The following is a 25,556-nucleotide window of genomic DNA, read 5'->3' on the forward strand; positions in this document are numbered from 1 at the left end:
ACACTTCCGTGAGAGCAGTGGTTGGTTAGATTGATCTTTCAGCGATGATTGGGTTAGATTAGCATGAAGGGGGCTGGCTAAAAACCAGATCAGAGGCTGCTGCCAATAGTCCAGGTGAGAGGTCGCGAAGCCCTGGCACAGGTCATGGCAGTGGGGAAGGAAAGGAGGAAATGATCCCTGGGGCTGCTATGAAAGTAGAATCCACACAGATGACTCAGATGCCTGAGCCTGAGTAACCGATGATGTAGTGAGAGGCTGCAGAGTGAGTCAGAGACAGTCAGGCTTTCTCCCAGCTTCTGCATCTACCTCCCTTTGTGGTCTTGGAAAGTGACTTAACCTAGGAGGATTTCAGTTCTGCCATCTATAAGTGAGTGGGGTTCATAACCTAATTTAGCAGTATTTGTAGAAAAAAACAAAAACCTCTGAAACAGAATTTTCTTTTAAGAGACAGAGGGTCACTCTGTTGCCCAAACTGGAGTGCAGTGGCGCAATCATAGCTCACTGAAACCTCAAACTCCTGGGCTCAAGCAATCCCCCCACCTCAGCCTCCTGAGTAGCTGGTACTACAGGCATGTACCACTATGCCCGGCTAATTTTTTAATTTTTTTGAAGAGACAAGGGTCTTGCTATGTTGCCCAGGCTGGTCTTGAACTCCTGGTTTCAAGCCATCCTCCTGCCTTGGCCTCCCAAAGCTCTGGGATTACAGAGCTGATCTCTATCTTCCTTTCTCTCTTTTTTTTTCTCTCTGTTCTTTCTTGCTCCCTGCCTTTTACTTTTTCTTAGAACTGTCCCTGGAGGCTACACAGGAAAACAGCATGAATCCCATAGGAGTAAGAGCCCAGTTGGTGAATGTCAATGAAAAAGAGTAAAACTCTGTAAAATATTTGAAAAGATTTACTCTGAGCCAAATATGAGGACCATGACCTGTGACAGCCCCAGGAGGTCCCGAGAACAGGTGCCCAAGGTGGTCAGGCTACAGTGTAGTTTTATAAGTTTCAGGGAGACATAAGACATCAATCAATATATGTGGGGATATACATTAATTTGGTCTGAAAGATGGGACAGCTCAAAGTGGGGGCTTCCAGGTCATAGGTAGATTTGAAGATTTTCTGATTGGCAGTTGGTTAAAAGAGTTAAGATATTATCTAAGGACCTGGAATTTATAGTAAGGTATGTCTGGGTTTAGATAAGGGGTTGTGAAGACCAATGCCCTTGTGCAGAAGAAGTTTCCAAGTAGCAGGCTTCAGAGAGAATAGAAGTTAAATCTTAGTTAAATCTCTCCTGGATCAGGGAAAAGACCTGCAAAAGGAAGGGATTCTCTATAGAATGTAGATTTTCCTCAGAAGAGACAGTGTGGCAGGGCCATTTCAAAATATTCAAAGAAATATATTTTGGGGTAAAATACTTCAGTTTCTTTCAGGGCCTGCTATCTGTCATACGATGCTATACTAGAGTCAGATTGGAATTTGGTATCTTATTGCTACAAAGAGTCTGTTTGTTCAGTCTTAAGATCTCTGTTTTAGTGTTAATGCTGATCAGCTAAGCCTGAATTCTAAAAGGAAGAGGCTAGAAGGAGGCATGTGTGATCTTCCCATAATGGCCTGAACTAGTTTTTTAGGTTTACTTTGGAATGACCTTGGCCGAGAAGGGGCATCCATCAGTGAGTTGGGGGGCTTAGAATCATATTTTTGGTTTACCTTGTGAACCCCAAAAATCTGAGACAGGTCTCAGTTAATTTAGAAAGTTAATTTTGCCAAGGTTGAGGATGCATGCCTGTGACACGGCCTCAGGAGGTTCTAACAACGTGTGCCCAAGGTGATCAGAGCACAGCTTGTTTTTATACATTCTAGGGAGACATGAGACATCAATCAACACATGCAAGATGAACATTGGCTTGGTCTGGAAATGTGGGACAGCTCGAAGCAAAGGCAGGAAGATTCGAAGCGGGGAGGGGGATTCCAGGTCCTAGGTAGATAAGAGACAAATGGTTGCATTCTTTTCAGTTTCTGATTAGCCTCTCCATTTATGCATTTATCTCAGTGAGCAGAGGGGTGACTTTGAATAGAATGAGAGGCAGGTTGGCCCTAAACAGTTCCCAGCTTGACTTTTCCCTTTAGCTTAGTGATTTGGGGGCCCCAAGATTTATTTTCCCTTCCCAACATGAATAATAACCACCTTCCTCTCTGCATTCCTTTTTCTCCATTCCTTGCTCCTCCCTGCTCTCAGACACCAATCCATGGGGTGGGTGTGTGAGCTGGAAGTGGGACACAGGAGGGAGTGCTCTGCTCTAAGGAGAAATCAGAACATTTTATTCACTCCCAAATCATTCACAGGGTCCAGGAGGTTGGGGAAATTCTGGACTTGAATCAGAATTTAAGTCATCTTCAGGCTCCGGGATTTGGAGTGGACCTGAGCCTGCGCAGGGACATGAAAACCAGCTGATAAAAGAAAAAATTTAGACAAATTAAAATTAACAAAATTTAATAGAACAAAGGATGATTCATGAATGGGGCAGCCCTCAGAACCAGAATAGATTCAGTGATTCAAGGGCTGCCCTACGGTTGGATAAGATTTATGGACCGAGAAAAGGAAGTGATATACAGAAAACAGAAGTGAGGCACAGAGTTAGCTGGATTGGTAACAGCTCAGCGTTTGCCTTATTTGAACCCAGTTTAACAGCTGACCACCTGGGATTGGCTGAGACTCAGCGACCTGTTACAAGAATACGTTACAGTCTGTTTAGACACCCAGTTGGGTGACAGTTCATTATGTACAAGAAATCTTTAGGTGAAACCTAAAATATGTACGAAGGTAGCTTTAGGTCAAACTTAATTTAACAAAGCGTAGTCTCCTGAAGGTATTTTGGTTTATATAGAAGGAGTGCATTGCTTGCCCCACTTCCACCCCCACTCTTACCACACACATCAGGACAGAAGCTAGAAACCGATCGGGAGCAATTACACAGGGAGCTGCCATGGTTGGAAGTCCTGGTTGTCCCTTGTTTCTGAGTCCCACCAGCCTGGGGCTGGAGTATGTTTAGACACATTGAAAAACTGAAGCAAAGTCACCACCACCTTCCCCTCTTTCAACAGTTTTCCAGTCTCCCAGGTATGTCTGGGGAAATTAGATGGGTCCCTAGGAACCTGAGTGTGCACCCAACAGTGGATGTGACGCTGAAGGGTAACAACAAAAAGAGAAGGCTTTTGACCTCTTTCAACCTGTAGCTGCCGGGCCAAATGGAACCAGGCTTTTTCAGGGGCCAGGGCCCAGGAAAGAGATGTAGATCTGCAATGGAATTCTGACATGACCTACCTGGAGTTAGGCCAAATTTCAGAAGTAAAGGGCATGGTCTGTCCTCACTTCAGACACCAACAGCAAACTCTGGGGTTCCCAGGGCCTGCACTTCTGACCAACTGGCTACAAATTTGGGGGTTCCCACTACCTCCTTAATTTGGTAGAATGACTCACAGAACTCAGGAAAACATTATATTTATGATTACAGTTTTATTAGAGCCAAAAAGAATACAAATTAAGACCGGCCAAAAGAGGAAATGCATAGGGCAAGGTTGCAGGGTGTCCCAAATGTGAACTTCCATGTCCTCTACCAGTGGAGTCAGGATGCGTCACCCTCCTGGCACACGAACGTGTAACAATGCACACAGAGTGCTGTTAACCAGGGAAGGTCACCCGAGCTTCTGTGTCCAGAGTTCTTATGGGGGTTTCATTATGCAGGCATGCTTGATGGAATCATTAGCTTTGTGACTGATCTCAATCTTCAGCTTCTCCTTGCCTCCCTGGAGGTTGGGCTGACATCACACGGCTTAAAGCCCCAAGATTCTCATCTCATGGTTGGTCTTTCTGACATGGCTAGCCCCAACACCCCTTCCCCGTCCACAGTTATCTCATTAGCATAAACTAGCAGGGTCCACGATGAATAACAAAGGCATGTCTGTCACTCAGGAAATTCTAAGGATTTAGAGGCTCCCACTCAGGGACTTGGGACAAAGACCAGCTAAGTTCTTTATTATATAGTAAGAGCTCAGTGTGTTTTTCATCTAGGGAAGAGAGGAAAGGGATGCTAAAATTATTTTTACTATTATACCACTACAACAAATATGATAAATATGTACTGAATACCCATTACTTCATGTCATAGCTCCCTGTCTCAGGTATTATTATCTCCACTGAGTCAACTGTGGCTGAGCAAGTTAAGTAGTTGCCCTGAGTCACGTGGCTGCTGAACTGTGATGCAGACTGAGAGACACATCTTTTGAGCACAGAGCCCATGACCTCACCCACTAAGCTGCACCACACCCATGCTTTAGAAGGGCACTGTCCATAAGAATTTCTGCTAATGATGGAAATGTTCTATATCTGTAGTGTCCAATCTCTAGTCACTTGTGGTTCTTGAGTACTTGGAATGTGCACAGTGCAGCTCTGAAACTAAATTTTAAACTGTATTAATTTAAACATATTTAAATGTCCACATGTGGATAGTGGTTATTATACTAGACAACCAGCCCTAGAACATGAGATATAAAAAAATATTGGGGGCAAATTCAAATGCATATGAAGGACTCACAAGAACTGGGTCACCGTCTTTTGGTGATTTTGTACTCTCTGGCTAGAGTGATGTGAATCCCCACTCGCCCCAGAATGGTCAGAAGAGCAGCACTGATTCTTCATTGTAACTGTCAAAATAGGTCAGAGCATTCTGAGAACAGAAGACGTTAGAAAATCCCAAAGAATCCTGAAGATTCCAGAACATCCTTGGCATTTCATTTACCCATGTTCTCTTTTGTCTCTTTGGTGCAGGTAATTGCAAGTCCAGGTACTTGAAAATAATCCAGGCTTAGTTTAAGGAGCCATTTGTTCATCAAACAGAACAGAGAACTTATGGTTAGATGGAGAGTACAGCTAAAAGGAAATAAAAAACAGATATGGTTTGAAGCAAAACAGTGAGCAGAGAGAGTGCAGTCCTGATGAAAGAGAAAACAAGAGGAGTCAGAAGACTGATCTTACTCCTGGCTCAGCCTCTAAGGTAGAAAGGAAGTATTCTTGCTTTCTTGTGCCCACTGGAAGTGAGAAAGAGGGTGGCTGCCTAAGAATTAAAACAGGGAAAGAACATCAGATGATGTGGATGTGGAGGCAGAGAGTCAGTGATTGCTGAAGAAGGAAGTTTAGTTGGGCTGGAGCACTAGGGCACCAGTGGACCAAGACTTTCAGGTCAACTCCAGCACCAATATAATCTGAAAATTATTTTAATCCCATGCCAAAACAAAGGTCAACACTTAATCTTGTGCAAACCAGGTCCTCTTAAACTAAGCCAGTGAGGCTGTTAATTCTTTCTTGCAATATTCACACATGCATGCACGCACCCACCCGTCCATCCATCCATCCAACCATCCATCCACCCATCCCTCCCTTTTTTAGTGAGAACACCACTCATGACCAGCGGAGAGAAGGCCACACTTCATCTGGGATTTCAATGAGCTGGTGTTCCAAGCACCAGGCTCTGTTATCAGTCCTGCCAGATATAACCCATCTGACCACAGAAGGCATAATGTTATTTCCTTTGGTATCCTAGAGCTCAGGGTGTGGCCCAAATAAAGCACTTTCTAACCATTATTTGGCTTAGAAATTTCCCTCCATGTAACAACTTTAAAAGTTATTCCAAAAAATATAACCCAGAACTCTCTTTCCATACAAAGATTCTTGCCATCCCCTTGCACTGAGGACTTGACCCATGACATCTACAAAATACTTAATGTTTTCCCTCTGCCTGTGTCATCAGTCTTTTCTATTTAGCTGTCTACCTGGCAATAGGTAGCTTGCATATGTGATTTTTAAATTTTTAATGAAAAGAAACATCTTACAAAATCTAAAATCAAAAAGAAATGAACTTGAAAAGCACTAAACAGCAGCTAACACTGGCATTTCTTTCATTAGATGGTTTGCCAACTTCTGCTTGAAATCTTTTGTTCATTTGATAATCACTCCTTCTTCAAATCTGTTGTTTATAAATTTTACTTCATCATAAAGATCTCTGAGGAAATGTTAGTAAAATGAGCATATTTTACTTTCCTCTGAACACTTCTTGGCAATAAGAAACACTCATTACATATGTGCCAGAAATAAGCAGCGACAGTCCCAACAAGCAGCGAATACTTTAGCCCAAGGTCTTCCCAATGGCCCATGTCTGAACCCCACATGTTGGTTTCACCCTCACCACCCATACCCACCCTCACTTCTCCTCCACCCTACCCTCTTAACTGATTTCTCTGAATTCACTCTTGCCTTCTGTGATCCACTTGTCACAAGTCACCCCTTATTTAAAACCTATTAATGGTCACATCACCTCTAGGATAAAGATATTAATCCTCACTGTGGTCCCAAGACCTGATGTGATCTGGCCCTTGCCTATCTCTCCGACTTGCACTGTCCAGAGAAATAAGATGTATGTGACAAATATGAGCCATATACATGATTTTAAATTTTGTCGTAGCCACATTTAAAAAATCTAAAAATAAATAAAAATAACATTATATTTTACTTAACCCCAGAACATCTAAAATATTATCATTTCAACATGTAACCAATATTGTTTAAAAGTTAGATGTGCGCATAGAGACAGTTTTCCCTCTTCCTTTCCTATGTGGAGGTCTTTTACTTCATTTCCTTTGCTTTATTGCCCTGGCAAGAGCTGAAAACTCAGAATGGACACCCTTGCCTTGGTCTTGGTCTTAGGAGGAAAGCACTGTTCTTTAACATCAAGCATCATGTAAGCTGCATGTATTTCACTTATGTCCTTCATCAGGTTGAATAAGTTCCCTTCCCCTCCAAATTTGCTGACAGTTTTAAAAAGCAGGAATGGATGTTGACTTTGGTCAAATGCTTTTTCTGCATCAGCTGAGATGATCACATGATTTTTTTTCTTTAATCTGTTTAATGTTATGAATTTGAATGTTGAGCCAGTCTTGTATTCCTGGGATAAATCTCACTTAGTCATAATGTGTTTTCCTTTTTATATGTTGTTGGATTTACTTAGCTAAAATTTTGTTGAGAATTTTTGCATCTATATTCATAAGCTATATTGGTCTGTAGCTTTCTTTTTCTGTAATGTCTTTGCCTGATTTTGGTATAAGAGACTTCATAGAATGAGTTGGAAAGTACTCCCCCTTCATCAGTTTTTTTGGAAAAATTTGTATATAATTGGTATTTTTTTTCTTCCTTAATTGTTTGGTAGAATTCACTACTGAAGCCCCAGGGGCTGGTGTTCTCTTTATGAGAGAAATAAGTTACAACATGTAAAGTACCTATAGCTGTGCTTGGCTTGTAGGAAGTGCTGGGTAGACGTTAGCGGTTAATTTTTTTAAAGTCATCCATATTTCCAATTTAAAAATAATGTTTATTCAGAAAACTTAGAAAATAGTTTAAAATTTTAAAGAAAAAAATATCACAGTAATCATACTACCAAAGATCATTACTGTTGTTAACATTTTAATGCATGTTTCCAGTCTTTTTTTTTTCTTTCTTTTTTTTGAGACAGGGTCTCCCTCTGTCGCCCAAGCTAGAGTGCAGTGGCGCAATCACTGCTCACTGCAGCCTCGACCTCTCAGGTTCAAGAGATCCTCCTACCTTACCCTCCCGAGCAGCTGGGATCACAGGTACACGCCACCGTACGCAGCTACTTTTTGTATTTTTTGTAGAGACAGGGTTTCACCATGTTGCCCAGGCTGGTCTCGAACTCCTGAGCTCAAGGCATCTGTCTGCCCGGGCCTCTCAAAGTGCTGGGATTATAGGCATGAGCCACCATGCCGACCTGTTTCTAGTCTTTTCTATAAATAACTTATGCTTGTTTATATTGCTTATTGTTTATATTGCTCTATACCTACTTTATTTCTTAGAATTTGATTATTAACATTTCCCATGTCAATATAAGTTCTTAAAAAATATAATTTTGAGAGCTATGTATATTTCATTACATGGCCATACCATAATATATCTAACCATCATATTGTATTTTTAGCATTGTTCTTCCTACTTTCCCTACACAGTAGATCCAAGCACCTCTTTCCAAGCACTTCCATATATATTTATATAAACGCATATACAAACCCTTAGACTAATTCCCCCAGGCCTTCGCTGTATGATGCTATGCTTGCCCGGCCTCTAGGTGCTGAAATGTGTCCGAATCTCTACAGTTTGCCAGGGAAATGGCATTTTATGTTTCTGTTTCTTCTTTCCTTGCACACTGGTAACAGCTAATGTTTACTTTGTGTTTACTATGTGCCAGGCACTGTACTAAGGCCTTTACATGTTATATCTTAATTAAAAGTAGGTATTATTATTATATCCCCACTTGAGAAACAAAGACACTGAAGCACCGAAATGTCAAGCAACCTGCCTGTGGTCATGCAGCTAGAAGTAGCAAAGCCAAGAAAGGCCATCAGGTTTTACAGCCTGCCTGACTAACCACTATGTATGCATTACTGCTTCCCGATTTGTACCTTTGAGCTTTGTATGTGAATTCCATTCCCAGCTTGGGTTGCTGACTCTGAGATATCCTTTGAGTTTTGGCCCAGGTCACCTCCCCCAAACGTGTGTCCTCCACTGGGTTTTGGGTGCATTACTTCCTATTCCTTTGACTTACTACTTACTTCTTGCTCTTTCCGTCACTTAAAGTTTCACTGCCAGTTCCTCCCCTCAGCCAGCTAGAACACCCATAATCCCAAACTAGAAACTGGGACATGTCATCTGATAAAATAATTCTTTTTCTTACTTTGTGAATTTGTTTTTATGAACATCCTGATGTTATATTTCAAGTAATTTACAATACATTCAACTAAAAGACTATTGAAAATAATAAAACGAGGTAAAAATGGAGACCACCCTAGAAAATGAAAGATAGCAACAAACCATACCATGTTGTATACACTGGTAACAAAAGCATACAGGTTGCCTAGGACCCTAAAGAAACATCATTTATTTGCTGTACTCCTCACAAAGGATGATACTGTATTTCTGCCTTTGTGTGGAAGATTTGTGTTATGTCTTGTAAGAACTGCGCGGTGGCTTCAACAGCTTTTTTTCTAGAAAATTAGGATAGGGAGATTTTATTACCAGAAAATTCTTCGTGTTCTGTGCAATCTCTGAATCTTTCAGTGAGTGTGTGGATGTGTGTTTAGGTTTTACTCGTTTTGTTGTTGTCTTGTGTTTGCTTCACAAAATTACGCTCAAGGACTGTCCTAGATAGAACTGTTATCCAATTAATTCTCTCTCAGCGCTGGTCTGTAGTTAATTCTCCACAGTTAACTTCCACAGGAGGACAATGACATTATAACCTCCTCCAACGGCAGCCCCTGTGTCCAGGGACTTTATCCACTCACCTCTCCAGGGCTACCTTTTGCCTTGTCCTATCCACCTCGGATCTGCCCAGAGCCAGGCAGCCCGCCCTGCGGACTTGAGATGGGGTCGAACAGTTCCTGCTTCCTCGGTTGAGCAAACGTTCAAAGTAATCAGCGTCCGTTTCCAAGTTCTCTGTTTCTTGTTTTGTTTTCCCTGTGGGTCTCCCCGAACTATGGGCAGCTTAGCCTCAGATGAGTCCCTGGAAATGCAGACATCTTATCACAAATCATAAAGGATTCTGAGTGATAATACATGTGACGGCAATCTGTCGCCATTTTTGAAGCAAAAATAACCAGTTTCGTGAATTTCCCCCCAATTAAATGGGTCTAAAAATTTAAAGCTAGAAGGATAAACTGCTAGCGCCCACCATTCCTTGTCTGGGAAGTTTTAGAGTGGTAAGCTGGAGCTCGCCCTACTCTTCACTTGACTTCGTCTGACTTTTCAGCTCTAGTTTGGGCTGAGAATCGAAAGAAAAACCGTACGGGACAGGAAAGAAAAACTGGAGGATGCGGGCATCGATCCCGCTACCTCTCGCATGCTAAGCGAGCGCTCTACCATTTGAGCTAATCCCCCACGGCTGGGAACGGCTTGTTATCTGTTCCTCTAGAGAAGGGTCAGAACACTGAGCGCTGAAGACAGATTTTTTTGGTCCAAAGCAACAAAATAATGGGGGCCTCTCCTTCGAGCCGGAATCGAACCAGCGACCTAAGGATGGCCACGGGCGCGCGCCTACAGTCCTCCGCTCTACCAGCTGAGCTATCGAAGGGAGCGGGCACAGCTGCCCGGGTGCCGCCTTGTCTCCATAACATTGTGTCATGTTTAGGCTTCGTGTTTTTAGTATTGCGTTTTCTCTTTCTGATTCCCAGGTTCCGGGAGCGCCAGATCCCTCTTCCCGCGGACACCCCCACCTCCTCACGGCAGCCGTTGCGAGCCCTCGGGTCGCAGAAGCTGCCCGGGGCTCTGAGGAGAAAGTCCCCGCCTGGCCCCCTGGAGCCGGCGCTGCCTCCTGTGTGACTCGGGGCCCGGGCAATGCCAAAGACGGGTTAAGAAGACGCAGAAGTCGTGACCCGGCAGTCGCTCGGCCGAGCGCAGACCCACAGCTGCGCTGGGAACCTGCCCAGGCACGTTCCCGCAGGGCGAATCGCTAAAAAGAATTACCGGGCAGGCTGGGAGGCCCAAAATGGGGAGAAAGCGCTAGACTTTCAAACTGCTTGTTGGAATGCAATGTGTCATTGAAGGCACCCAAGTAAAGGGCCATAAATCATCGAGAGCTGGAAAAAAAAACCGCACTTGTCTCCTTCGAGCCGGAATCGAACCAGCGACCTAAGGATGTCTCCTGCTGAGGAAGTAGCTACAGTCCTCCGCTCTACCAGCTGAGCTATCGAAGGGACGTGTACGTGTGTCGGCGTCCCCTGAGGTTCAGCACAGAAAAACCGGAGCGCTAGTCCAGGCACCCGAAGATTGCACTGAGCATGCGTAATCCGAGAAGAGCAGAGCCCGAGAGCCGGCCTGTGTGCTCTACGCGTGCGCAGAAAGAAAGCACGCTCCCGCTCGCTAGCCTGACTGACCCGGGAAAGGCCCTCAACCCAGGTGTCTGGGGTCCGCGGTGCCAAGACCCTGCGATTCCACCGCCCCCCCTTGTCGTACTTTTCCTTTACCAGCCTGCGTTGTCCTTTAAAGTGGTTGCCGAGTGTGTTCTAAACACACAGTAATCCAACGGCGACTGAAGGAGTTGCGTGGTAGGCCAGTGGCGCAAGGGATAACGTGTCTGACCACGCATCAGAAGATTGTAGGTCCAGCTCCTGCCTGGCTCGGCATTATTGTCACTTGAGGTTAACAAACCAGAAATCATTACCTCCTCTGGCGTCCCCAAACCGCGAATGCCAGCAGTTTGGATTTCTGCAGTGTCCGTTGCACTTTGAGCCCGGGAGGCCTTACCAGCGCCACCCGTCCAACTCCCGCGGGGTGAAGGGAAGGCCCCGAGGGTCTCGGAACGCCCCCGGCAGGCAAGCCCGGTTAGGAAGACGCCACTGAAGCCCGGGGTTCTGTAGACAGAGCTGGTTCCACCGCATCTACTAAGACATCAGAGTCACTAAGTTCCTAGAGAAAGTCCCCTCACCAACCCCCGGCTAAGCAAAGAGAGGGAAGAAGATTAAGATTACATAAAATGTCTTTTTGATCTGGTTCCTATTTTATGTTTAATTTTAACAAAGTTATTCAATCCCAGATAGGCCTATAATCCTGCTTCGTCGGCCTATTTTTATAAGGTCATAGCGTTTATAAATTGTTAAAGGTTTGCTGCCATATTCCCACTCAGTTGTTAGCGTAGCATAAAAACCATCCAACGACCTGGGTTTTGCCCTTAGAGATCTTTTAACCAAGAAGGCATCATGTTGGGTTGGGCAAACTGAGTTTCTATTTTAATGTTATTATAGTAGTATTTGTGGAAGGGAGATCGGAATTATTTCTTAAATCTCCCCTGTAAGATAGCAGTTCCCAAAAGTAAGAGCTTTAATAAAATGTAAAATTAGGGAAGATAAAATACGAAGTTAGAGAAAAGAAAAGGGCTGGATTTTTAAGTGGGAAAGCGGCTTCCTTAAGGCTGCACAAACCTGAGATTATTTTTGTTTCCTGGTGAACATTTTGCCATTTTTGCATGTAACAAGCCGACGTATCTTTAAAGTTATACAGCATTTCTGAGAGTTTGAGAAAATGACCTCTGAGAGGTGGGGGAGGTGAGTTGTACCCCTCTGGCTCAAGTTTGTGGACAGAACCATGAAAATCAGGCTAAGAGAAAAGTGCCTCCTTTTAGTCCTACCTTCTCGTTATTTTACAAAGGTGGCGAGCAGGGTGTTTATTAAATTATTATTTTCATTATTTTTTAGAAACAGAGTCTTGCTTTGTTACCCAGGTTGGGGTGCAGTGATGCCATCATAGCTCACTGCAGCCTCAAACTTCTGAGCTCAAATGCTTCTCTCTGCCTCAGCCTCCTGGGATTACAGGCATGTACCACCTCACCTGGCTCTGGCTTTGTTGCCTAGGCTGGTCTTGAACTCCTGGCTTCAAGTGATCTTCCCGCCTCAGCCTCCCAAAGTGCTGGGATTAAGGCACGAGCTACCATACCTAGCCAAGCCCTCTTCCCCAACAGCCAACCTTACTTGAGTAATAGGTTTCAGGGAGGCCAAACGTGTGATTTTTGGCCTTCTTACTTGTAAGTGACAGAAATTCACAAGAGTTAGTATAAGCAAGACATTTATTTTAATGATACAGGGGTGTCCCCAGGAAAGCAAAGATGAAATGTAACTAGGCCTTCTTAAAGGTTTCTCTCTCAGTGTTTCTCAGCTCTGCTCTAGTGCACACAGTTGGAAACATGGTGCTGTCCCCCACCCTAAAAGTTCTGGAGCTTTATTCTTCACAGTCTATCACACAGAGAGTCACTTCTCTTCTCAGGCCTGACTGCAAAACTCTCCATTATTCTTGGCCTCACTTAGGTGCTCACCCACTGTGTCCAGGGATCAGGATTACATGTATGAAGGTTGGGCGCATACGACTGTACCCCTTCCTCCCCAGGAGTACATTGAAAAGATGATAAAAATACACAAAAGAAAAAAAATCTATTGCAACATGGAAAACTACAGTAGGTATAAGTAACAAATAGAGATTTTAAATAACTTCTACAAGGTGAAAATCAAATGAGATTATAATGGAGAAAAACACAGCTCCAAATGCACATTCTGTAAGCTAGCAGAGACAAAACCATTCTCCCCATGGAGCTCACAAGAGACTCCACGCACAGAGGCAGCAGCACAGAGGTCAGCCGCCCACAATGTTGTGCAGCCGTTGCTGAATTTTTTGCCAGGGAGATCCCACTGGAGAATGGCTTAAGTAGAGTAGATTTGCCAGACTAGAGTCTGTGGAGTGGTATAGGGCTAGGGAGTAGGGCAGAGTAGAGCCTAATAGAGATGGAAGGAACAGGAAGGCCACCCTACCCAACCCTCAGAGCGAGTTCTTCCTTGAGTTGGCAGGTTGGGGGATCTTGGGCCAGCATGGCTGTTCTCCACGCATGCACCATAAATGCAAAGCCTGATTGTCCCCAGGACACAGCCATTTTTACAGATAGCAATGTATCATGAAGGACATGTTATGTTTACCAGACATTTGGGAGGAAATAACAACAACTTCAAAAAGAAAGTCCAAGATGAACAAGTTAAATAAATGACCGAGGAGAAAACAGATAATGCAAGGAATAGAACAGAACTATTTAACAAAAAAGTAGTTAGGGATATCCTCAAGGACATCCAAGAGAGAGTTACAGCAATGAAAACCAAAATACAGTGATATTAACAGGAGCAACTAGGGAAGAAGAGAGTTCCTGAATATAAAAGTATGATTGCTAAGGTGAAAAGTAACATACTGGTCATGGCTAAAGATCAGCTATGAAGATATAGAAGACAGAATGGAAAATATATCCCAGGACATCAGACCATGGAAGGGAAAAAATAAAAACATGACACTGGGTACGGTGGCTCACCTCTGTAATTCCAGTACGTTGGGAGGCCAGGGCGGGAGGATTGCTTGAAGCTAAGAGTTTGGGACCAGCCTGGGCAACAAAGCAAGACCCCCATCTCTACAAAAGATACGAAAATTAGCTGGACTTGGTGGTGTTTACCTGTAGTCCCAGCTACTTGGGAGGCTGAGGCAGAAGGATCTCTTGAGCCCAGGAGTTCAAAGCTGCTGTGGGCTGATTGATTGCACCATTGCACTCCAGCTCCTGGGACAGAGTGAGATCTGGTTATACACACACACACACACACACACACACACACACCCCAAAAAAAAGACAGAAAAGAAAAAAAAGAGAAAAGATAGATCCTGAAGACATAAAGAGTATCTAATATGAGCTCCAGAAAGAGAAAACAGAGACAATGCAGGGGTAAGAATAAAAGAAAGACATTGGTCATCAGATGGAAAGGATCATGCAAGTTAGGATGAATGAAAAATAACCATGCCTGGACACAGCCTAGTGACATTCAAAAGCATTGAGGATAAAGATGAAACCCTGTAACTTTCAGAGATGGAGGAAAACAAAGCAAAATCTAAACAAGAACTAGGCTAGCTACAAAGGAATAAGAATTGGATTATGATCAGACTTCTCATCATCATTACTGGATGCTAGAAGACAGTTGAGCATGGCCTTCAAAGCTCTACAAAGAAATAATTTTAAGCCTAGAATTGTATACCAATCAAAGTAGCAATCACATACGAGGACTAATAGTTCATAGTTGCAAGGTCTCATAAAGTTTAAATCTATGATTCCTTTCTGAAACAAATAAAAAGTAAGTAAACATTATTTGAGGATGTTGTACTGGATGGGTTCTCCAGTAAGCTGAAGCTCATGCAGAATTAGAGCACAACATTTTACAGGGGAGTAACATCTGTGAATGGAAAAGGGGAGGACACAGGATTGGGTAGGGGTAGTCATTAGACAGTGATGCAGACCCGACAAAGTTTCTGCCAACCCTCTTGGTGGCTCCAGAGCAAAGATTTCCTTTTGGAGGAGTCTCAAGTTGGGCAGAAATGGTGGGGCCCTAGCATCACTACCTTGCTCAGTCATTGGCCAGAGGCTTAGAACCTTGGCTAGAGGAGTTAACACCTGATGGCTACTAGTTAACCATCCTCCTTGCAGCTGGGCAGTGAGTTCTTTCTTGAAAGGCAGTCTAGCAGCATGTCTCTGTGTATGCCATGGATGTACTTCAGCAAAGCAAAGTAAGAATCCAAGAAGGAGGAGTACACAGGATTTAAGAAAAAAGGAAACCAACCCAGGGACTCAATGAAAAGAAAATCTCAGGTTGACAGTGATGCAGCTGGCAAAGAAAGCAATCAGGACAAATTAAGGGGAGGAAAAAAAAAGTTAGAGGGCTCTGGGGAGTTTATTTTTCAAAAAGAAGCGGATTCTTTTACAATAGTAGTGTGATTAAGGATCTGGGAGACCTTAGAGATATGATAAAGGCACATGTCACTTTTCTCAAAAAGACAGAATGAAGATACTCAGGGATTTCTAAAAAAAACAAACAAAAAAACAAAAAAACTTTATAAAAAATACGTGGTTCAAATATAAAGCAAACTGAAATATGGCACAATTTTGAGAAATTGATGGCATGCTTGTTGTTGGGCTGAATTGTGTTCTGCCTTCCCTCCCCACCCCAATTTATTTGTTGAAGACCTAACCCCTAGTACTTCAGAATGTGACTGTATTTGGAGATAAGGCCTTTAAAGAGGTAATTAAGCAAAAATGAGGTCATTAGGGTGCACCCTGATCCAATACAACTGGTGTCCTTACAAGGAGAACAGAATACAGAGACAGCAGGCACATGCATGCATAGAGAGAAGGCTACAGGAAGACGCAGGGAGAAGATGGCCATCTACAAGCCACGGAGAGAGGTCTCAGAAGAAACCAAACCTGCCAATACCTTGAGCTTAGACTTCTAGCCTCTAGAAGTGTGAGAAAATAAATTTATCTTTTTAAAAGCCACCCAGTCTGTGATATTTTGTTATGATAGCCCTAACAAACTATATGGGGATGGTGAAGAAATTTGCTTTTGTTTCTGCATTTTTTGACATCATTACATTTTTGTTTAACCATATGTAAGTTATTTTACATAACACGTATGGGTCAGAGTGTCCCATAATTGTCATCTAATTATAGATATTCTGTAATAAAAATTGCTTAAGAATGAAGAAACTGAGGCCCAAAGATGTGAAATGACTTATCCAAGGTAACAGAGGGGAGAAGTGGCATATGAGATCTTAGGCCTCCTGAATCACAGCCAGGGCTTTCTGTAGCACTGCTTGGTCTCTCTGTCCTCAGATGGACACTTGGGTTAGGGATATTGGGCTGGCGGCTGCTACTCTGGGAGGGAGGAGGTTGAAAGGCAGGTTCTGATGCCAGTACGGTCAGAAAATGGACATTCTGGGAGTAGAAAAGTGTTTCATCTATTAAAGGGTATTCTCTTCTCACCTCTAAATCCAAAGGTGAAATCCCTTAAATTTGTTAATAGCAGTGCTCCAAGGAGGTGTGTCAAGACTCCGTGAAATGTGAAAAAAAAGCCATTGTTTATTTGAAAAATTATTCCTTAGACATATGTGCACTAAAGAGCTTTCAAGTTTTTCCTTTCAGTCAAGGAAACCATTCTACAGATCAGGAAGCTCTACCCAGAAAGATTAAACAATGTCTTTAGGATGACCATCCAGATTAGGGGAGCAGGACTGTATTCAGGCTTACTGACTTATCCATGGTTTTCTCTAAATATGCACCATCTCCAAGAAGGATATTTGTGAGAAACCACAGAGATGTTGTTTCTAGGTCAGAAAGGGAACTATTCTGGGGAATTCGAGGGAAGGTACAATTGATTCTCATTATTCATGTAATTACGTTGTATAAAGTCATTCTGAACTCTGATTTAGTGAATGCTGAAAACATTGCTCCCTGGGGAAATAAAGGGAGGCTCTGGCCATAATGTTTTTATCAACTAATCAATAGATAATCTTGTTTTATGTGTGTTTCTGTTGAAGGACACCTTATTTAATACAGTTGATCCTTGAAAAATAAGAATTTAAACTGGGTAGGTCCATTCATATATAGATTATTTTCAATGAATAGATTGGAAATTTTTTTGGAGATCTGCAACAATTTGAAAAAACTTGACATGAGCCAAATAGCCTAGAAATATTAAAAAATTAAGACAAAGGTATATCATGAATGCATGAAATATATGTAGATAGTAGTCTATTTTGTCGTGTATTACCATAAAATTTTAAGAAGTTAAAATTTCTCAAAACTTATACAAACCCAAATTGTACATGGCGCCATGCACAGTTAAAAGAAATGTGAATAAACATAAAGATGCAATATTAAATCACAGCTGCATAAAATTAACCATAGTACATACTGTACTACTGTGATAATTTCATAGCCACCTCCCATTGCTACTGTGGTGACCTCAAGTATTTCGAATATCTGCTTAAAATGCCATGTACGTGACCTTAATAATCTCACTATGAGCAGTTTGTCTCTCCAGCAAATTGCCTGTGGCAGTAAAAAGTGATCTCTTGTGGGTCTCGAGGATTTTTTAATTGTATGTAGTGAAATACCATAAACCTTGAATAACACCACAGGACCCATACGAAGTGCCATTCATGATGCTGGATATGCTCCCAAGAAGCAGAGAAAAGTCTTGATCCAAAAAGGAAAAGTTGAATTGCTTAATATGGACCATAGATTGAGGTCTACAGCTGTGGTTGCCAGGCATTTCAAGATAAATGAATCCAGTGTAAGGACCTTTGTGAAGCCGTCACTACAGCTAGGCTAGCAGGCATGAAACCCTTGCACGTTTTGCCAAAAACCTCTTTATCTTGTATTGAAAATGCAGCTTTTACATGGGTACAGAATTGCTCTAAGAAAGACATACCTGTAGACTCTAATATAATTCCAGAAAAAACAAAGTCATTATATGACAACTTAAGGCAAAAGGAAGGGGAAGGGTCTAAAGCTGGAGAATTTAATGCCAGCAAAGGAAGGTTTGATAATTTTAGAAAGCAGTTTTGGCTTTAAAAATGTCAAGATAATAAGAGCAGCTTCCTGACCAAGAGGCAGCAGGTGAATTTCCGGATGTCATTAAGAAAATCATTGAGGAGAAAAGAGATCTGCCTGAATGGTATTTAATGCAGATGACAATGCCCTATTCTGGAAAAAAAAAAATGTCACAAAGGACATGTATTAGTAGGGATGAGAAGTGAGCCCCAAGATTTAAGGCAGGAAGGGATAGGCTACCTCTACTGTTTTGTGCAAATGCCATTGGGTTTATGAGTCAGACTGCCCTTATCTGTGAAGCTGCTAACAGCCAAGCCTTGAAGGAAAAAGATAAAACACCAGCAGCCAGTCTTTTGGTTGCACAACAAGAAGGCCTGGACAATGAGAACCCTTTTTCTGGATTGCTTCCATCCATGCTTTATCCTTGAAGTCAGGAAGTACCTTGCCAGTAAGGTACTATCTTTTAAAAAGTTCTTTGATATTGAATAATGCCCCTGGCCACTCACAACCCCACAGTCTACTATACCCAGACCAAGCCCCTTTATCTTGCCACATCCCTAATATTTATCATTCTTTGTTTAAAAAGGTACTTAAGCTTTTGGACCTAATGTCTTCTTTGGGTCTTCATTTTTCTTATAAAGACTTCCATGGACATATAAATATTAAATAAGATGCGTATGCTTTTCTCCTGTTAATATGTTTTATGCTATTATCGTTTAATTCTTAGGCCCAGCCACAGAACCTAAGACGACAGAAGGAAGTATTTCCTCTCCTACAGTACAGAAGGAAGTATTTCCTCCCCTACAGTTTGTATAAAGAAAGTTTGTCCTCTTCTAGTAGGTAACTCCACAAATATGGAATGAAGATTGACTGCATTATTCATCCAAATGCAATCCTGAATTATATGCCAAATAACTACATCAAAAGATATTTAATGAGACCAAGCCCCAGCCTACCTCCCCTTTGAAGGGGGTTAACATTTGTACTACTGGGAGATGGCAAGGCCAACCCATCTCATTCCCAGGGCTCTATAAGTCCTGAAAGCTCACTTGCAGTTTTCCATGCTCGGGGAAGTGGGAGCATCATCTTGCTCATACAGCATCTTTCCCAAAGGTATGATTGGTGGTGGTGGGAGGGTGTGGCCAGGAGGTTTTCTTCAGAGACTCACATTTATTCTTTTACCAAATATTTATTTAGTCTGTACTATGTGCTAGGCATTGTTCTAGAGCTGAGGATAAGGATACAGCAGTAAGCAAAGCAGACAGAAATGTCTATCTTGGTGGAGTACACATTCTGGAAGGGTAAATAGACAATAAGAAGACAATAAATATATACAGTAGGCTGTACAGTAATGAATGCCAAAGAGAAAAATAAAGCACAGTAGAGCAGGAGTGTGGCAGGTGTTGTGCTTCCCATAATGGCAAAATGACACAGATGACCGGAAGCAAAATAAATTGCTTATGGTATATAGACATCTATGTATATATACACACATGCACACACCACACACATATATTCATACACATATACACACACAAATGTATTCATACACATGAACATACACACGTTCTTTATTTTAAATGGCAACAAAGTTCTTTTTAAAAATTTGCAAATTGTATTTCCTTTGTATAATACTATGAAAAATAATAAAGCATTGCTAAGTTAGTAGTCTGGCAGATTCAATGGTATGTTTTTACTTCATAATTTGTATCATATTTTGTACAATGGAGAAATTGGGTAGAATTTCACTTTTATTATGAATGGATAACATGAAAATATTTTACTTCTAATTGTATGAGTGATATTAAGATGCCTTATTTTTATATATAGTAACAAATGTTCCCACCCCAATCTTATGGACTCAGAATAATAGAGCAAATTGTATTAACTTGGATTTATAAGCTTATGGTATTCACTTTTGGTGAGAGGGACAAATTAGAATATACTCAATGTATACACTATTTTGACATTAAATAAGCAGTTGTAAATCCAAATTTACAGAATTCAGATATGTCTTAGGGCACCAAGGTGGCATAGTAATTAAGCAGACAGATGCTACAACCAGACTAGCTGAGTTCAAATGCTGGCTCTCCCATTATTAACAGCCTGAGTTAATTAATGACTCTCTGCTGCCCAATTTTCCCATCTGTGAAATGGGAAATAGTAATTGTGCCTACCTCATAGGGTTGCTGTGTGAATTACATGAGTTAACTTATATTAAGCAGCTAGAATCGTGTTTGGCACATAGTAAGCACAATATATGTTTGCTATTTTATCTTTAAAAGTTTTCTCGGCACTATCTAAACATCCTGGAAAATTATGGCAGGAAGTTATGTATCAGAATTTTTAAAATCACAACTATTAGAACCAGCTACTCTAGAATCACTTTGAAAATTTTTTAAAAATCCAACTTTTCACTTGATTAGGGTTGCAGTTATGGGTTAGTCAGAGAAGAGAAGGTGGTAAAGACATAGCTGCTAAGACCACAGAGATCTCCCAAATAAGGAAGTGCTGGGGTGGCGGGGAGCGGGGAGAGGAAGAAAAAGGGGAAGGGGAAGGAGTGGGAGGGAAGTAAGAGATATACGAAGCCTTCAGATTTGCTCTTGAGGAAGTCACAGGGAATTAACAAGGAAGATTTCTTAGAGGAATCTCCTTGAGCTGCAAAGGGCAGTTGAAGAGAAAGGTAGTTAATAAAGGGAGTGACACAGTGAGTATATTCTCTTGAAAGTCAGAGAACTCTGGGAAAGAGTTGGATGGGGAGTGGGGAGGAGACTAGGATTCATGTTCAAGAACAAATGTAGTTGGAAACACAAGGTCATCCTGGAGAGGCTATATAGTGCAGCTGTTAATATCGTGGCCTCAAGACCAGCCTGCTCTACTCCATAGCTAGGTGATCTTAGCCAAGTTACTTATCTTTTCTGTGTTCCAGTTACATAGTCTAAAAAATGACAGATGATGATGGTGACAGTACTTCTCTCACAGGTTGTTGTATTAAATGAGTCAATATAAAGCTTTTAGGGCAGTGTCAGGTACTAAGCACTGTGACTCTTGGTTATTATTCTCTTAGAAATTTTATTTTTAATTTGTGAAAGAATAAATCATCTTTCTCAAATACAAGTAAATGCACCTGTGAGCCTAAGATCAACACTTTCAAATCCTCTATTTTGGGGGATGGGATGCGAAGGGAAGAGGTAAAAGAGAGAGCTAAGAAATGCAGAATATGAGTAGGAAGGTGACTCATTTTATTTTGTTAAAACTTTACCCTTTGACTCAGAATAACATGTATCTTTCAAGTTTTGGTAGCTGATTTTCTAGTATGTTACACATTGATTTAAATAATTTCCATGCCAAATACAATAAAAATTTTTTTGAAATGAAGGCATTTTATATAAAACTATTATGCTAATAAGTTAATCAATGTAGCCGGGCACGGTTGTTCACACCTGTAATCCCAGCACTTTGGGAGGCCTAGGCGGGCAGATCACCTGAGGTCAGGAGTTCGAGATCAGCCTGGCCAACACGGTGAAACCCTGTCTCTACTAAAAATACAAAAATTAGCTGGGTGTGGTGGCACGTGACTGTAGTCCCAGCTACTCGGGAGACTGAGGCACAAGAATTGCTTGAACCCAGGAGGCAGAGATTGCAGTGAGACTCTGTCTCAAAAAAATAATAATAATAAGTTAATGTATAGACAGTTTTTTCATTCTAGATATAGAATGTCACTTATTCTAAAAGAATTGAGATACATATATATATGTGTGTGTTTTGGTAAAGAAAAATGCACATGTATTTTTTTATTATGTTCTACTGTAAAACAGCAAAAAAAATAAATGGATGACTTATGGAACTTTTTAAGAAGTCTCCCATTCCAGTAGCACAGTGCCCAGGATAGGTGGTAAGCTGTTGACACGGGCTGTTCAGTGGACTCTGTGTGACCACTGATGAGGCTCACGCTCAGCATTTCTCTTCTTGCCTTGAAGCTTCCCTGCGAAGGGAAGACTTCTTGTGGGTTCAGAATGACTGCCAGTGCTTCTAGGATAGCACTTCTGTAGACCCCCACAATATACTTCAGCAGCTCCTCCTCTGGTGAAGAGTGGATTGTTGTATCTCTGTAGCTGAAGGAGCATTCTGCAGAATTCATTCCCTCATTCATAGGTATTCAAGTGTTTGCATTTGTCACACATCATTGTAACCAGAAACTAGCCCTTTGTGAGGAACATTGGCCAGAACCCCTCTAGCAATTTGATTCTACCATCTGATTCTGATTCTGATCCATGTCCTGTTCTCATCTTAACCACTCTTGGACCAGCTTCCTGGGGAACTAGGAGTGGAAGCAAAAAATTCCATGTGAGAAAGGAAAATGAGGTCTGGGCAAGAAAGAGAAGGTGAGCTTTGTAATTTGTAAGTTGCTTTTCAAAATAGACCTGACCTTTTGCTTAAAAAGGCCACAGGAAGGAAATGGAATGGCTCAAATTATCCACAGATTGCGCTATTTATCCTATTGTTTCCTCCAAATGGAAAGTAGCATTTGTTTGTTGAATACAGCGTTCCAAGCACTTGCTGGTTACTGGAGCTGTTAATACTGGGTGTCTCCATGGGTCTTGTTGGGTGAGAGAGTTTATATGCATCAAGAGTCACGGTACATTTGTCTGTGTGCGTCAACATATACAAATTCATTTAAAACCTCCTTACATTTGTTGAACATTTGACTTTTCAGATTTCTTTCACTTCAGCCGTTTTATCTGGTCATCCAGCAACTTGGAAGGTGGTCAGGGCAGATATGAAAACAGAGCCATAGAGAGATTAGCCATGTTATTTTCATCTCACTTGGTCACAAGGCTAGTTAATGAAAGCTTAGATTAGAACCAGGTTTCTTAACTTTCAAACCAAGGCTCTGTCTACTTGATTGCATAGAAAAAGAATTTCAGTAACTAAAGAGTTAGAGCGGAATTTTAATGACCTCAGAACTGTCAGAGCTATAACACTAATTCTCACTTACAATATATATTTAGCAGCAATTAACTATCATTTTTTGGGTGGGAATAAGAAACAAGAAAAAAGATAAAGGCATTTTATACAATATTATATAAAAACATAACAAGATCTTGAAAATGCAATATTATATAAAGTAAGAAAGACCTAGAAAAACAAACACTTTTTCTGCCATAGTATTTTAGAAATAGCACATGGTTTCTACCACATAATAAATATAAGAATCAAACAAGCAAATGCAGAGATGACCTCTGGGCTTAAATTGTGTAACATGCACAGAGCTGAGCAATTTCTGGTCAAGGCAACTAATTTTAACAAAAATGAGGTGATATGTGTTTTGGTGTAAATTTAGGCTCTAGAGTATAGAGTTCTACCCCTTCATCTGTTTTTTTTTTTTTCCCTTAGTCTGGCTAATCTGAGCCAGTTATACAAAAATTATTTTACTAGAAAATGATCAACATGCTGATGGGGAGGGTTCAGGCTCAGAATGATTTTCTGGTTCGCTTACAACATTTAACCAGGTTGAAGTTTTGTTTTGTTTTGTTTTTAAGCCAATCTAAAAGTACACACAAAACCTGTTTCTTCCTGGTTTTACTTACCAGTTTTCAGTAAATGCCAATTTTTAATGTTCCAAAAATATACCTTAAAATGTGATTTAAAAAAAATCATCCCTTTCTGGCTCTTGAAACATTTCTATAATTTTATTGAATATTGACATGGAAGAGGCTCCACACACAAAAACTCTTTATAAGTTCTCATATATTTTGATGATCATGTTCGTGGTAGATATGAATATTGTGTTAAATGGAAGAAAAGTGGCTTTTGTTCTGGAATATTACTTTGGTCAGTTAGGAATCAGATCTGCCTCACATAAAGGGCAGGTTCATAAAGGCTGTACAATTCCACTGTCCTACATCAGGCAAGGAGGGTAAAATAACTCTTCAGGCCTTTATTCACCCAAATTGAATGTGTTTCATAAGAAATTCTACTCAGAGAGAAAGTCTGCTTACTGAGAAAATTATATAGCAATCATGTTTTCCTAACCCAAAAATAAAACACCAAGATGGAAAAGTTCACAGCACTTTATGCCCCACACACTCCCCTACGACCATCTGGAGACAAGACTGAACTGAGAGGAGGGACCGTGGACTCTCTGAGGGCTCAATATCAAGAGTCTGTGCAATAACTTCGAGATCCTTCTTTGATTAGCTGTGTTTTCTCATTTGCATTTGTAGGCTGGAGAAAAACTGGAAAGTCCACATCTAAAAATAAACAAAGCAAAGCAATAAACACTCTCATCATGTTACAGTTCTTTTAATGAAGCAAGTGATAGGTATTTTTGTTGAATTCATGACTGGCAAATCAACTCAATTCATAAGATATCAATATACCTACCATTTTAAGGACTTCGAAAGGGAGGAGGCACTGTCTTTACTCTTTATTCAAGTTTTGTCAGTTATGGAATTATAAAACCAAAGCACCAAACCCAGCTTTCACCTGGAGGGCACTTGCTGAACCTGGTGAACTTGAACTTTAGTTTTCGCCATCTTGTGGGGATACAGACAGAACCATCATATACAGTTGTGCAGATTGGAAATTGAACATTATCAAAGGGCACCTTTCATACAGACTACAACGTATATCTACAGGAAAGGTATAGTTTATATGAAAGAAAGTTTAATGCACCCTGGCATTATGTAGTGTACAATTGGATGACTGGCCCTTGTTGGGACAAGAGTCAAAACTGAGAGTTTGCTTAGAGGGAGAGTCTAATAGAAATCTCGTCACATAAAGCTAGTGCCCAAAATGGTTATGCTTTCTCTAAAATCACTAAATCTACTCCTAAATCTACAGAGAGATTTGTTAGCCTTTAATTTGGGTGCTGAGTTGAGAAAGCTGCCCCAAAAATGTTCAATGGCAAGCCAATGAATACACAAGTTTGCAGACCAAGTTTTCAATACCTCTGTGTTCTAAGAAACCTCAAGATGATAATTTAGTTTAAAGAGGTCCAGTGCAAGATGTGCTCTCAGGCACTTAGCAAAAGTGAATGACCTCACCTTCAACCTAGGCCTCAAAATATCATTATAAAATTACAAGAAACATGAGCTCATAGTAAAAACTATTAGAGGTAGAGAAATAGAAGTGTGTGTGTGTGTGTGTGTGTGTGTGTGTGACAGAGAGAGAGAGAGACAGAGAATTAGAGAGAGAGAGAGAGACAAAGAGAGAGAGACAGACAGAGAGACAGAGAGAGAGATTACATATGGAAACAATGCATGCTAAGATCCAATATAAACAGCAGAATGCCAAATCAGACCCATAAAGACTTCAAGAACTGCTTTTATCAGACACAGAATACAAAAGAATTATGTTTTAGAAGTAATTAAATAAATTAAGTAAAATAATAGATCTCAAAAATTTTAAACAGAATTTCTGGAGATTAAAACATGGAAAAAACCTTCATGAATTGGCTTAACAGCTAAGGAAAGAATTAGTGAAGTAGAAAACAGATTGGAAGAGATTATCCAAAATTTAAGAGAGACAAAGAGAAAATATAAAAGAGGTTAAA

General features: G+C 41.1%; 2 protein-coding genes and 3 non-coding genes across 8 annotated transcripts in view; all 5 read right to left on the reverse strand.

The window, feature by feature from the left end:
- The window catches only part of TRIM55 (tripartite motif containing 55), a 62,013-nt gene extending 51,132 nt beyond the window's left edge, over positions 1 to 10,881 (reverse strand). Inside the window, exons 1-2 of one of the 4 annotated variants that reach the window (XM_063709243.1) lie at positions 10,567 to 10,881; positions 9,390 to 9,607 (exon numbers count right to left, since the gene is read on the reverse strand). The gene's annotated coding sequence lies outside the window, so the exon portion shown is untranslated. The remainder of the gene's footprint in view (positions 1 to 9,389; positions 9,608 to 10,566) is intronic. The other 3 variants (XM_055349491.2, XM_004047106.5, XM_055349492.2) reach the window with 3 other exon arrangements.
- On the reverse strand, positions 9,909 to 9,981 carry TRNAA-AGC (transfer RNA alanine (anticodon AGC)). Its single transcript has one exon. It is a non-coding gene; the product is annotated as a tRNA-Ala (tRNA).
- Positions 10,086 to 10,174, reverse strand: TRNAY-GUA (transfer RNA tyrosine (anticodon GUA)). Its single transcript is given in 2 exon segments — positions 10,086 to 10,121; positions 10,138 to 10,174. It is a non-coding gene; the product is annotated as a tRNA-Tyr (tRNA).
- Positions 10,704 to 10,796, reverse strand: TRNAY-GUA (transfer RNA tyrosine (anticodon GUA)). Its single transcript has 2 exons — positions 10,760 to 10,796; positions 10,704 to 10,739 (listed from the first exon to the last, which is right to left on the reverse strand). It is a non-coding gene; the product is annotated as a tRNA-Tyr (tRNA).
- Positions 10,882 to 24,056: 13,175 nt separating the features above from the next.
- Positions 24,057 to 25,556, reverse strand: part of DNAJC5B (DnaJ heat shock protein family (Hsp40) member C5 beta) — a 77,181-nt gene continuing 75,681 nt past the window's right edge. The window contains exon 6 of the mRNA XM_019032007.3: positions 24,057 to 24,252. Within this exon, the coding sequence (XP_018887552.1) occupies positions 24,158 to 24,252 (95 nt within the window). The 3' untranslated portion in view covers positions 24,057 to 24,157. The remainder of the gene's footprint in view (positions 24,253 to 25,556) is intronic.

Source organism: Gorilla gorilla, chromosome 7 (genome assembly GCF_029281585.2).
Source record: "Gorilla gorilla gorilla isolate KB3781 chromosome 7, NHGRI_mGorGor1-v2.1_pri, whole genome shotgun sequence".
Classification (NCBI taxonomy): domain Eukaryota; kingdom Metazoa; phylum Chordata; class Mammalia; order Primates; family Hominidae; genus Gorilla; species Gorilla gorilla.